At 57.1% G+C, this 12,748-nt stretch overlaps 1 protein-coding gene across 1 annotated transcript; it reads right to left on the bottom strand.

The window, feature by feature from the left end:
• Positions 1–56: 56 nt before the first annotated feature.
• On the bottom strand, positions 57–12,550 carry SNTB2 (syntrophin beta 2). Its single transcript, XM_039330858.1, has 7 exons — positions 11,780–12,550; positions 6,816–7,029; positions 5,594–5,804; positions 5,081–5,223; positions 3,935–4,125; positions 3,205–3,389; positions 57–2,886 (listed from the first exon to the last, which is right to left on the bottom strand). The coding sequence occupies exons 1-7, from the start codon at positions 12,279–12,281 to the stop codon at positions 2,794–2,796; spliced, it is 1,539 nt and encodes a 512-aa protein (XP_039186792.1). The 5' UTR covers positions 12,282–12,550; the 3' UTR covers positions 57–2,793.
• Positions 12,551–12,748: the final 198 nt, after the last annotated feature.

Below are 12,748 nucleotides of genomic sequence, written 5' to 3'. Positions count from 1 at the left end.
CACTGCTGGGGGTTAAAGTTCTTATTTCCCTCCAAAGACAAAGAAGCAGTCGAGGCTAAAACTAATAATATTTTATTATACACCTGCCCTTCGTTGCTTTTCATTGTAATGAAAAATGTGATACAATTAAGTGTAGCTCCGGCCAGGAGCACCCAGGTTTTCTGCAGAGTTCGGCAAGAATTTCTCTGCTGGCGAAGATCAGACATGGTCCAAATATTGCCACTTGAGAACCTGGAGACCCCCCAAAATTGCATTTAAAATCATTGGAAAAGCAAGTCCTTGTATAAATACCATGTACAAAGAATAAAAAAATAAAGCTGGTTTAAGATTTGTGATGGCATATCTCTGTTGCAATACTCCACATTAGATTATAACAAACAGCATACCCACACAGACATACAGCTTTGCACAGCGTTAACACAGATACTTTCTTGTAGTGATTTCTGTGCAAACTTTCAAGACCTCTTTGGCACTTTGGGCCTATAAGAGTTGTGTTTGCCCTATCTGTAAACTCCCGACATCTGACAGAAGATGGGAAACCGCAGCGAGTCACTTGTCTCATTGAACAAAGATATCCACTTGGCAAAAGGTGCCACCCTGCTTCAGTAATTAAGTTAATGAATTAAAAGTTTTTCCTGGGCCTACAAACATTAGCAAGAAGAAACCCTGGAAATCGGCTGATCTCCCACCCCAAATTCTCCACTGATGGAACTTAGTCTCCTAACCCAGCTCTATGCTCCACATCAATTCAGGGTCTAAACTCTCGGCGGAGCAGCCTCCTATAGTTGCAACAACATCCTTGGGCTGAAAAACTGAATCTGGCATTGCTAGGAAAAGTACTATGTAAAAAAGGGTGAGTATGTGACAATCAAGCTGCACTTCCTAACCTGTATTTTTAAATTTGTGTCTCAATTTGGTAATAATAGTTCATCACTGTGATATAAAAGCACCATTTGAAAACCTGCTAATGCCAGCCAAATTTCCTCCTTCAATGCTATACATTCATACCCCCCTAGCCAGCAAATGCCCACAGCCTTACATCACCTCCATATGGGTACCAGGGGCCCTTTTCTGAAACATGTAAGGGGGCCCCTGGCAGCAACCCTGAATTCCCAGTCTGGCCGCTGGCCATGAGCAGCAATGATCGGCTGCAACTCCTTCAGCCCTGGAAGGAAGCTGGTTACACCCAACTGAAGGTGACTGAGAAAAGGTGTTCTCTTCAGAAAGTGACTCCAGCACCATTAAATATTGGCTTTTAATGCAGAAAAGGGCCTGGAATGGCCCTTACTGGCCTTGAGGTTTCTCTGAACAGGCCCTGCAGTCCAAATTCCAGCCTTAACAGAGCAGCCGGACACCCAGGACAAGTGCCTGAGGGCCAGCCTTCCTCTTCTGCTTAGAGGGCCCAAATCCTTCACAGGAGGGGTCAGGAAGCCTCCTTCAGCTGGGCCAAGAGATCTAAAAGAATGGAAGCTGAAAGGTCAGAGGAGAGGGCTTTCCAAGACCCATCCCAGACTACAGATACCAGGAGCCCTGGAGGCAGCAACCTCTGGTTCTATTCCTGGGCCCCCATGACAACATCCCTGCCCAGCCCTCTTTGTAAGTCCTGAGATGGAGGCCTGAACCCCCAATCTTTGGATGGCAGAGGTGCAAGTAGCACCTCCTTCACACACCCTCCACTAGAGCCAGAATTGGGGGCATCCCATGGACTCCCCCCCCCCCGCTGGGCTCTCTGCTTCTTCGAGACAAGAACCAGGGCACCACTCAAGGTTTACAATTTCATTTCTTTCCTCGGGAGAGCAAGAAACACTGAATGCCTCCATTGCCTTTCACTGGTAATGTGCCCAGAAGGAGTTTGGGGAGATTACACAACTTTTGTATCAAGAGACCAAACTCCTTTTGTTGCAGAGGGACAAGAGGGTCCCTCTGGGTTTGAGGGGAAAGGAGAGTCTATTTTGTGGCTAGTGGTGGCCTCCTTACTGGCTCTGCATTAGCAGATGCTGAGTATTTTTTTAAATGACCCCTCAGGAATTGCTCATACAGTCACTTAGCTGCGGGAGGTTCTGCAGAAGATAAATAGTAAAAATTGTGATTCAGACTACTCTAGTGTAACAGTCAATGTCAAAATAAGGAAGGGAGCCAGTCAACCTGCTTCAAAGAGCATCTCCCTTTGTAGTAAGAAGGACGGGCTCTGCATAGCAAGCTGGAGATGCTCAAAGAAAGCTACTCAAACATTTTCCCTGTGCTGGTTTCTGAATCAGACTTTTTCTGATGCTGAAAAGAATCTCTTAAGCTAAGGCTGCATCTTTTACTGGTTCTGAGATTAAAACTAGAATTGGAGAGGACTCTTGAACAGAATGAGAGGGCATCTCCCCAGCCTTTGGGGGGGGGGGCTTCTGATTTGGAACCTGGCAGCAACTGCACAGCAACCCCCAGGCTGTCTCTGACCCTCCCACAGCAGCAGCACATGACTTGGGCACGTCAAGGGCAAGCTGGGCACACAAGGCACCGCTCTGCTTGTTCTGGGAGGAGGCTTCCTTTCTCTTCCCGGCCTCCATTGAAAGGCACATCTGGTAAGTGGAACAGAACGATGGCTTCACATGATCCCACCAGAGAATTGCTCCTTCTCTGCCCTGCCCTGACCAGGCAAAGGGTTTATGGCTGCAGCCTCCCCAGAGCCCTTCAGAAGGGGAGAGATGGGACCGTTCTAAGTCCAGTCAAGGCACTGAGGCTGGCAGATGGGACTCTTGCAAAGCCAGGAACTACGTGTGGCGGCTGCAACGGCGGCGGCTGTGGCTAGGCCAGGAGGCCCAGGCGGGTCACTTTGGCCGACAGGAAGGTGTGCAGGACAAAGACCAAGGGTTTGGGGCAGGAGTGCAGTTCCAGGGCCTGTGGAGGAGAACATGTGAGGGAGAGACGGTCATCCCCTGCCATTTCAAAGACCAGCACTGACATCCCACACAAAATTAAAGTCATGGCCCAGGTGTAGCCAAACCTCTAAGCTCAGGTGGCTTTCTGGTTATGAGTGGTGATCATTTTTAATGCTCCATTGGTGTGGTCGTCTCCTCCCTTGGGTGTGAGAGCAAAAGGCCCTCCTCCTTTATTCTTCAACAGAATTGCAGGAATTTGCCTAAATCCACAGCCCCTCTTCAGGCAAACATCGCCAGATGATGGGTCTCTCCTTATGACTCACAATTAGCCACTCACCAGTTCCCCCTCCGGGCCGCCAAAGTCCAAGTACAGGTTTCGGACCCCATCGTCAGCAGACATCTTCAGCTTCTCAAAAGGGTATCGGAGGAGGATACTGGTAGAACCAGCTCCCTCGCTGGACACGGTAAAGCCGTTTTCATAGTGGATTGTGAGTCGAATGTCCTGCCTGTTCCAGATGCAGCCTAGGCCGAAAGACAGAAAGCAGAGCCTTCGTGGTCAGGAGGGGAGGGCCACCCCATAGGTCAACCGGGCTCAGGCTTGCTTTGCCCATCTCCAGCCTGGATCTTTTTGTCCAGTGTTGGTCCTCACCTTCTGCCCTTCAAATCCAGGAGAGCAGCAATTGGTTCAGAGGGACCAGGGCAGGCATGGTGTGTGTGTGTGTGTGTGTAATGTTTACTTCAACAGGAGATGCCTGGTCTGCTTGAGAGAAAGCGCTGCCCAGCCTGGGCAATGTGGCCACATTAGAGAAGCAGGTTCTCCCTCCGATGGCTGGGCCAAAGAGCCTTGGAGGCTGGGACTCACTCAGCCCACCTTAGGCTGCCAATTTCTCAAGGCAGGGACTCCCACCCCACCATCTACTCCATTCGTTCTTGCTGTCAATGGTGCCAACACTATAGCTGGTGGGAATAATCTCTCCATCCCGTTTACTAGACTGACCGCCTGGGCCTCTTCCAGAGTTCAAAAAAGGAGGGGCCATGGTCCTCAAGGCTGGACAGCCAGGCCATACCTACGGAGACCTCCTTGACAAGCTCTGCAGCAGCATGGCAGCCTTGCACCAGGGTCCTGGTCCAGGTGGAGAGGTCGCGGTGGGTCTCCACACGGAAAACGTGCATCTCGATGCCCTGGCGAGACCCTGACCGCGTGGCAAAGGTGAGGTCTGATCCCAGGCAGGGTGACTTGCAGCCTGAATGCACCAGCCTGAGGGGGGGGCGAAGGAGCAGCAGTTGCAAACTGGGGGTGACTTGCTCTGAATAAGCCTCCCCCCATCCCAGAGGGATTGCAGAAATACTAAGGGGAGTCCTTTCTCTATTGCAGAGACTCTCCCTGAAGCCCACCCCCATTGCGCCCTGTTCTCCTCACCAAAGATCATGAAAGAGCCCCAGCTGGGGGAGTGGACAGGCCACAGAGCAGCATCCCATTAGCAGAAGAATTACTTTGGGGCAGACTTTGGACACCGGAGAGGCAACCTGAGGGAGTCTCGCCAAGTCTCTGCCAGCCGCCCCACCCCTCCCTTGGAGCCTCCTGCTAAACCCATCCAGAAGCCTGAAAGCTCCCCCCTCCGCCCCTCCCCTCGCTCTCCCCAGCTTCCTCTTGCACAGGCCAAGTACAAAGGCTGAAGCCAAATGAAAGGGAGGAGCAAGTGCAGCCCTCTCCTCTTTGGCAGCTTTGAGGCCAGTCCTGGGGGACTGGGGGTGGCGGGGGGTGGGTGGAGGAGGAAGGCAGGCAAGGATCCCCAATAAGACTTTTCTGCCTGAGTTGGCAGCCAATTCCCCCCCCCTCCGCCCCACAGCTCCACTTCACCTGGCGCAGGGGAACAGGGGGAAACAGCTGCCTGTGGCTTTTCTGGTTGCAGGAAGCAATCTGGGACTTTCCTGCCTCCAGAACGAAAGTTCCAAAATGAACGCTGGTAGAAATTTCCCAGGCAAGGTATTGCAGGAGGCAATGGGCAGGGGGCTCCAGAAGGCAAGACCACCCTGGGGCTTCATAAGAACTAAACGCCCTGCCAGATCAGAGCCCCAGACCATGCCAACCACACCCAGAAACCGACTGCTCTACCAGAGGCGAGCATTCCCAGGAGATGTTCATGCCCCCTCCCCTTCCGGAAGGCCTTGTGCATGGCTTGAGCCTGGAGAGACCCTCAGGTTTCCCCCACCTGGTGGCCACCAGTGGGTAGCTGTGGCAGGGAGAGGCCCAGGCGTCCCTTGTCCAGGGCACGGAGTCGAAGAGAAGCAGGTCCTTCTCCGTCACAGCCAAGAGGATCGGCCGCCAATGCTGCCGCCCACCGTCAAGTCTGGCCTGCAGGAAGCAGAGAGAGATGAAAGGGTGGGCTGAGGTGTTCACGGGGAAGCTGGGGCCTAGGGCTAACAAGAGGCCACATAGAGGGGCCCAGGACAAGACGGCCACCCTTGTGGGAGAGTTGCCTACTGACAAGGATCAGGAGCAAATTCAGATAAGGGCGCCCCACACAGACCCATTCACCCCTTCTTTGAGTTGCCAGTGGTCAGAGATACTTCTGCACCTGAAGGTTGCTGGGGGGAGGGATGGTGACTTTCTGGCCAAAGAAAGCTTCAGTGGCCTCCCAGCCGGATCACTTCCCTCCCCTCCCCCCCCCGGCTGCACGCCAGAAAAAAGCGAGCCTTAAAGAGGTGCCAGGCGAGGGGCTCACCTGCTCAGCCAGCCAGGCGATCTGCTTGACCTCCCTGCTGCTACCTGCCGTGTGGCTGGCTCCCAACATGGTGTTGAGCTCAGCCAGGACTTGTGGGAGGAGGGCCATGATGTTGGTGTGGATTGCCATGAACCACGAATGCGCCGTGGCCGTGTCCTTGCAGCGAAGAATCAGGGTGTTCCGGCTGTCGGGTGAATGTAGCTCAATCAGCCTGCAGAGAAAAGGCAGATCCACTGAAAGAAGGGGGGGGGGCTCCATCCCTGATCTTCCAGGTTCCTTTTGGCCTCTCCAGTTCTTCTCAGGGGAGGAGTGTGGCCCCCTCCCCCTATGGTGAGCTGGCAGCAGAGCCACCTGCACAATACGCTCGACTCTCTTCAGGGCCTGGCAAAAGGGGCCTTGAAGGACCACTGACCCAGGAGAGGACCGGACTGCTCTGGGAGCAGCCAGGTCTGCAAAAGCCATTTGGGTGTGGGGCTGGCAGGGGGCTCCCCCATCCACAATTCCCGCCCCCCTTCTGAATTCTCAGGAGCGGCCATATGGCTTGAAACCCAAGACGGCAAGGAGCAGAGGAAACGGGGATGGCTGGCACTGCCTCCTCCGATCTGCCTGCCTGGCTGGGGCTCCTCTCCCTGCCCCCCCTCGCCAGGGATTAGGGCTGCATCCTATGGACTCCTGGAGCAAACACTGTTCCACACCCATCTTGCAGGGCACAGGAACACTCACACTCTGTCCCTGCCCCCCACCCCAGGAAGCCTTTGGGCTGATAGCCAGGGAAAGAGGGGGCCCCTCCAGTGATGGCACCCAAGTGGGAATCCACCACTCTTGCTCTCCGCCAGGCTCTGCTGCCACCCCAAAACAGCCCTGCTTAGCAGGAGGACTCCCAGCTGCAATGCCACAGCCGCCAAGGTCGCCCCAGAGCCTTTCTGTGCAAGCGGCAGGTCTGGGTGCAGGTGGCACAACACGCCCATGTCCAGAGGCTCCGCTGTCTCTGCATAACCAGACCATCCATTCCAAAACAAGACGGTCTTCTGGATGGAGGGAGCAGACAGGCATCAGATTTTGGTCCTCCGCCCCTCCCTGAGAGAGGCTGCAGGGCTGCAACCTTGAAAGGATCTGGGAAGGGCCTTTCTAGCTGCACCCTGGAAGCCAGCCCAAGTTACTAGTCCTCATGTAAGGAGACAACTGCTGCCCTGCAAAACCTTCTGCTTGCCCACCCCCTGACCTGTTCTCCAGGTCCGGCATGCTCAGGTTCCTGGCAGCGTAGCACATCTTCAAGGGGATGATTTTGCGATCCTGGGGGGCGCTCTGATGCTTTGGGGAGCCAGACTCCTCGCTGAGGCTGAGGCTGGGAGAGTGCGGAAAGGCCCCGTCCCACGGCAGGTCGGACACCAGCGATGGCTTCTTGATGTACAGAGTTGCCTCCCGCATGTATTTCACTAAGAGCAGGCCGAGAAGGGAGGGGCTGAGTGTTTCCCGTCCTGATGCTCGAGGCCCCACAGAATGACCCCCCCCGGGCTCCCCTCGGGCTGAACCCGGGGAGGTCGGCTGGGAAGAAAGCAGGCCAAAGATCAACCCACCCACTCCCCCTGGATTCACCTTAAAGGAAGGGCAGGCAGTGAACTCAGGGAAGTCTCAGGGCCTTCGTTTGGTCAAGAGGGGCTCTTGCAAGGCCAATCCTGCTTTGCCTCCTGCCTCTCCCACCGCCTGGTGAATGTACGGAGAAAAGCCCCTTCGCCCTCTGCCTGCAGCTACTCCCAGGCTGAGGAGTGGCCATTTCACTACCGCCATTGCCTGACGGGGACTCGTCCTGATGCTCAACGCGAAGGCAACTGGGGGCGGGTGGGACTTCCGGATGCCCCCCTGAAGAGCACGGCAGCCAGCCAAAGAGCTGGTGCTCTACTCCAGAGGAGGGGTCTCTCATAACACTGCCCAGCTCCCCACTTCTGAGCTGCTCAATGCTGACCGCCCTGCCAGGCTGCGGTGGCAGCAGCAAAGAGGAGTGGTGAGGTGAGGCCAACCGTACTCCCTCTGGGGCAGTCCCCCACCTGCCTGGCAAGGAGAGCAGCCCTTCCCAGGGTGCTACTTCAGGGATCAGCTCTGCACCCTGCTGCTGCCCAGAGAGGATTAGTGCACAGCCAGGCTTCTAATCCCACTCGGCAAGGGACAGTCGGCACCTGGGAGACATCTTGGCTCCAGCAAGGAAAGGAAAAGCTGCAGGGAAGTTTTACTTGCCCCCAGAGCGCAGGTCCAGAGGCAGCAGAGTGGGTGGTTTCTGGGGCAGCAAAGATGCAGTTACTAGAGCAGGCCTTTGATCTGGTTGCAAATGACTCGCCATCTGGGTTAGCCTTGAAAACATGCTGTTGTTGTGTCTGCTTACAAGTTTGGCTAAATGAATTCTTGGTCAGAAGCAATGCAAAGAGCCAATATCCAAAAGAGAATGCAAATGTGGATCAATTATCTGCAAACGATGCAGTTGATAAACATGAGCCCCAACTTGTGAAGCAGAAACATGCCTGGCAGCCACATAAAACTCCAGCACGTGCTAAACAAAACCTTAAGAAAACTCTCAAAATCCCACTAATCCTTTAGGAAGATCAGCTAGTGGAACAGCAGTCCTAGAGTGGTAAAGAAGTAACTTCTAAATAAACGCAACCATCTCCATTTTTTTAGCAGAAAATAAAGTTTTAATGACCTAAGCAAACAATTTTTCTGTTGGGCTGCTCTCCCCAGAAGGGTCACTTTGGGTCTCCTGATGAGGACCGAGCCAAGGCTACGTGCAGAGAGGAAGCAGCTGGCACGGGGGTACCAGGAAAGGACATCCGGAGCCAGTCACTTGCTTTCTCATCCACCTCCGGTTGAAGCAGGGCCAGGGGAAATGCCGTCTCCGTTTCCCCGTGCAAATCCGTGGCACACAAGGAGAGCTCCGCATTCCTCGGATCACCTTGCCATCACGGGCTGAGAATATGCACCCAGACAGTGCAGCCCTAAAAGGCAGGGAGGCTAACCAAACTTTTGAAGCTCTTTGTTTAAACTTAACTCTCCTGAGCAACTCTGCCAGGCGGAGGGGCCCCACCAACTCCAGGGAGGTCTGAAGCAATGGCAGGTTCCAAAGACATAAAAAACACATATAAAGGAGCTTATTTCTGTCTGGAAGGACCAACGGGCTGGCCGAACATTAAGACCCCTCCCCCAAGTCACCAATGAGGCAAGAGCAGGACAGCTATCAACCAGGACAGCCCTATAAGTGGCAGCAGGGCACAGCCTTAACAGGGGCCAATGGCGGGGGGGGGGCTGCCTGTGCACCCCTGCTGTCCTAGCACCCAGCCTGTCCAGTGGGGCTCCAGGCCTGTGCAAAGGAGGGCAGCTGCCTCAGTACAGTACAGCTGCCTCAGTGGCCCAGGGGGGAGCTTTCCAGCCAAGCAGCTCAGTTCACCCCGCCCCCCCCCCCACAGGATGGGAGGGGGAGGGGGAGGCGGAGGGAGCAGAGTGGATGGGAAAGGCCCCTTCTAGGATGCTGGCTCAACAGAAGAGGAGCTCCACAGCTGGCTACCAGATGTGGGCTCTCCAGTATCCCCATGCATAAAACTTCCTTATCCTCCTTTGCCCAGCAGGCCTTTGCACTCCTCTCCAGCCAGCTCCAAGGAACAGCAGTCAGCCAATGACTCAAGAGCTGGGAAGAATAAATCAAGCTGGTCACCCTGTTACAACGGGTTTGCAAGAGCAAAAGTTCAGCAGCAAAAGCCCTCAAAAAAGCCCCTTGGACTGACAGGCAGGACAGAGGAGGGGCTTAAAGGATCCTGTCGAAGAACGGAAACATTTAGGCCTCTCAAGAAAACTCTTCTGGGTCAGCTGCCCACGAGAAACCAAGATAAGTGACAAAAAGAAGGCTCAACCTGGACAGAGCCACAGTTTGAAAAGGCCCAGAGGACGGTCTGGTCTCAGGACTTCACCGCTCTAACTGGGCGGTCTGGTCTCAGGACTTCACCGCCCTAACAGTGACCCTTTCAGCTGCAAAGACCCTGAAGGCCGTCCAAATTCTTGGTCTCTTGAGGAAAGTTCTAAGGACCTTCGCTTGCAACCACAGGAACCTTTCTTTTTCTAAGGAGGCCAAGGCGGCCCTCAGAGGCCGCACCATTCGCTCCCATGAAGACGGAGCCCAGTTGGCCTCAGCCATCATTATCTGGAGTGGCTGCAACCAAGGAAGAGCCACTGCTCAGTGAGAGGAAAGCTTTCTGGGAGTTTTCACAACGTTTGGCATTTTGCATGGGGGGGGGGAAGAAACGCACAGCCCAGTCCCCTTTCCCCCCTACTGAAGAAACACATCCTGCTCTCAGTCCGCAGCTGCCTTTCAGGTGCAAAGAGCACTGAGTGGCAGGAGACCCTGCAGGTCTCCCAGAGGCTCAAGCAGGGGAAGCCAGAGGGAGGGAGGGAGGGAGAGCAGCGGCCGGGTGGGACCTTCCAGCTCCCCACAAGCCCCCCTCCCATCACCCTTCCCACCACCCTCCCCCAAGGGGGTGCTGCATTTCCATACGTTTTTCCCAGCCAGACACATTTACAGTGCGTAGGAACTAGGAGAAAAAGGGGTGAGCCAACCTGGGGAGATCCTGAGGAGAACCCCCCCCCAGCTGTAGGCAGTGCATGAAGTGGGGAGACTTAGAGAAAAGCCCTCAGTGCTTCACCTGTCGACTCCCAAAGACTAAGCCCAGCCTTCTATCACAGAGCAATGAAGGACAGTCCTCCTCAAGATTTGGGGTCCCTGCTATTACAAACACTTTTGCAGACTTCCCACAAAGAGCCCCACTTTCCTTTCTATTACTGGGTTGATGGGGGCAGAAGGGGGGGAGATAATAGTTCTTATCCAAGAGAGGTGGAGAAAGGCAGGCTGTGTTCCAAAAGGGGGAGCAGCAAACAAAAACGCTGGTTTGGTTACTCCCGAAATCCAGTCTCCAGCATTGCTGTTCTTTGTGTCCACTCCCAAAAGGGTCATCCCTCGGCACCCAAATGTGGCCTCACCTGCTCCTAGCAGAGGCTATGAGTTACAGCAGGGAGTCCATCTTGCCCCTGTGGGACCACTTACTGGACCCACGAAAGACACATCTAAGCCAAGGAGCGAAGCCCAACCAAGCAATGCCCCAAGATAAAGAGTTCATAAGAGCTGGAAAGCGACAGGTGTACATGGCATCAGCCTTGCCAACCTCTTGCGTAGCGCAGACACCTTCCAGCCTTCGCCCTGCATTCCCAGAGTCAGAATCACGCCCCAGATAAAGAGGCGGCTGCCCCACTTCTTAATAGCTGAAGCTGAACAACAATTCAAGATAGGCTAAAGAGCGTTTCCAGGTGTTAAGGTGGCCCACCGGCCACTCTCCTGCAGGGTGATCAGCCTTCTATTTGCCAGGGGCTTCCGGGAGCTGCATTGTCCCCCCAAATGACACGCCAGACATCGAAATAGCAAGAGAGATGGGCTTTGGGAGAAAGCCGACCTGTCCCTGGAGTTTGATCAGAGTTGCTGCCTTCTGCAGCCGGCGAGGTGGGAGCACCCGCTTCTCCCACACCAACAGCAGGAGGAGCAGACCGCACCGAGGTCGGTCGGGCCTTCCTGAGGCGCCCCACTGACCGTGATCACATCTCCGGCTCTTAGCCTGTTCCGGGCAGGCTAATCGGGTTTCCTGATGGGGCTGCAAGGGTGGCCTAAGACGCTCTGGCCAAGACCGGGAGCCCGATGCCGCTCTGCCCTTCCCGGAGTCTGGCCCAAAGCGGACCGAGAAGTGGGAAATTCCGCTTTGAAAGGAAACTCCGCCGTTTCCCAAGTCGTTGGATTTACTGAGCGGCGCGTGGAGGTCCAGTCGCTCCCGACGACGCTTCGAAGGGGGGCTGCGCTCGCCCCCTCCCTCTCCTTCAGCAGCCAAGCAGGCGAGAGACGGGGGCACCGAGGCTGCTTGCGGGGGGGGCGTTGGGGGTCTCGAGCCAGGCCCAAGCGGCACCCAGGTGTCCGGCTCTGCCTGGGTCCCCGCAACCCCAGACCGGCTGCCCGTGGAGCTCCGGGACGAAGCCGGCGGGCCCCGGGGAGGGTTCCCGGGGCGCTGGAACGCGAGGCCCGTCCCGCTCGCCGACGGGGCGGCCGGCTGTCCCCCACCCCACCCCGCGAGCCGCGCGGCCCCTGGGCGCGTGCCGAGCGCCGGCACTTACCTTCCAGCAGGACCTCCCGGCCGGCCCGCTTGAGTGCCTGCACGGCCTGGTCGTGGGTGGCGTCGCGGAGGTCCATGCCGTTGACGGCCAGAATGGCGTCGCCCAGGTGCAGCGCCCCGCAGCGCTCGGCCGCCAGCCCCGGGAAGATGCGCGAGATGAGCACCGGCATGCGGTTCTCGCGCCCGCCCTTGATGCTGATGCCCAGCCCGCCCGCCTCCGCCTTCACCACCCGCACGCGCCGCACCCCGGCCGGGGGGGAGCCCGGCGCCGAGCCCCGCGGCGGGGAGGGCGAGGCGGGCGCCGGCGGCCAGGGAGAGGCAGCGCCCCGCTCGGGGGAGGCGGAGGGCGAGGCGGCGGCGCCGTTGGGCAGACCGTTGCGCGGCTCCGGCTCGGAGCTCAGCGCCAGCGCCTCCCCGCTCAGCTCGGCCAGCGCCCGCACCCAGCGCTCGCGCAGCAGCACTTCCACCAGCCCGGCCTTGCGGGCGCGCGTCCACACCGCCATGCCCGCACCCGCCGAGACGCCGCGAGTGGCGCGGGCGGGGCTTCTTGCAGGGCGCGGGAGACTGGCCCCGCCCCGCCCGCAGGTTCGTGCCAAGGGCACCGCGTCACGTGAGCCGCAAGGAGGGGGCAGCTGCCGTTCCCCCCCCCATTACGCGAGTTGCGGGCCCGCGCCGCCTCCGCGCCCGGCCGGGAGCGCCGCGGGACTCCCCAGTGCCCGCAGCCTTTGCGAAGCAGGGAGGCCCGCGGGGTCCCCGGCTGCTGGGCGGGGGGAGTCGCTCTTATCCGGCCGAGAAAGGTGCACCTTCCGCGCCCCGAAGTGCGCCTGCCAAACATGGGGGGGGGGGGCACTGAGCCACAGGCTTCAGCCTCTCCGAGCCCCCTAGCCCAACCTGTTGCTCCGGCAACAGCCTCGCCGGCTCCCCAGCCCCAGCCCCGCTGAAGGCGCCGAGCGGGCTTTAGGGTCCCAAG

The sequence above is a fragment of the Crotalus tigris genome, unplaced genomic scaffold (assembly GCF_016545835.1).
Source record: "Crotalus tigris isolate CLP2741 ecotype Arizona unplaced genomic scaffold, ASM1654583v1 scf7180000024433.1590703, whole genome shotgun sequence".
In the NCBI taxonomy this organism is placed as follows: domain Eukaryota; kingdom Metazoa; phylum Chordata; class Lepidosauria; order Squamata; family Viperidae; genus Crotalus; species Crotalus tigris.
This window is presented reverse-complemented; position numbering and strand designations above follow the sequence as displayed.

Bases quoted from the DNA above. Each gene is read 5' to 3' on its own strand.
- SNTB2 (XM_039330858.1), bottom strand. From the start codon at position 12,281: ATGGCGGTGTGGACGCGCGCCCGCAAGGCCGGGCTGGTGGAAGTGCTG. The intron at 7,030-11,779 runs GTAAGTGCCGGC...GCCTGCTCTTAG, and splicing joins CCGGGAGGTCCTGCTGGAAG to TGAAATACATGCGGGAGGCA. The intron at 5,805-6,815 runs GTCAGGGGGTGG...TTTTCTCTGCAG, and splicing joins ATGCCGGACCTGGAGAACAG to GCTGATTGAGCTACATTCAC.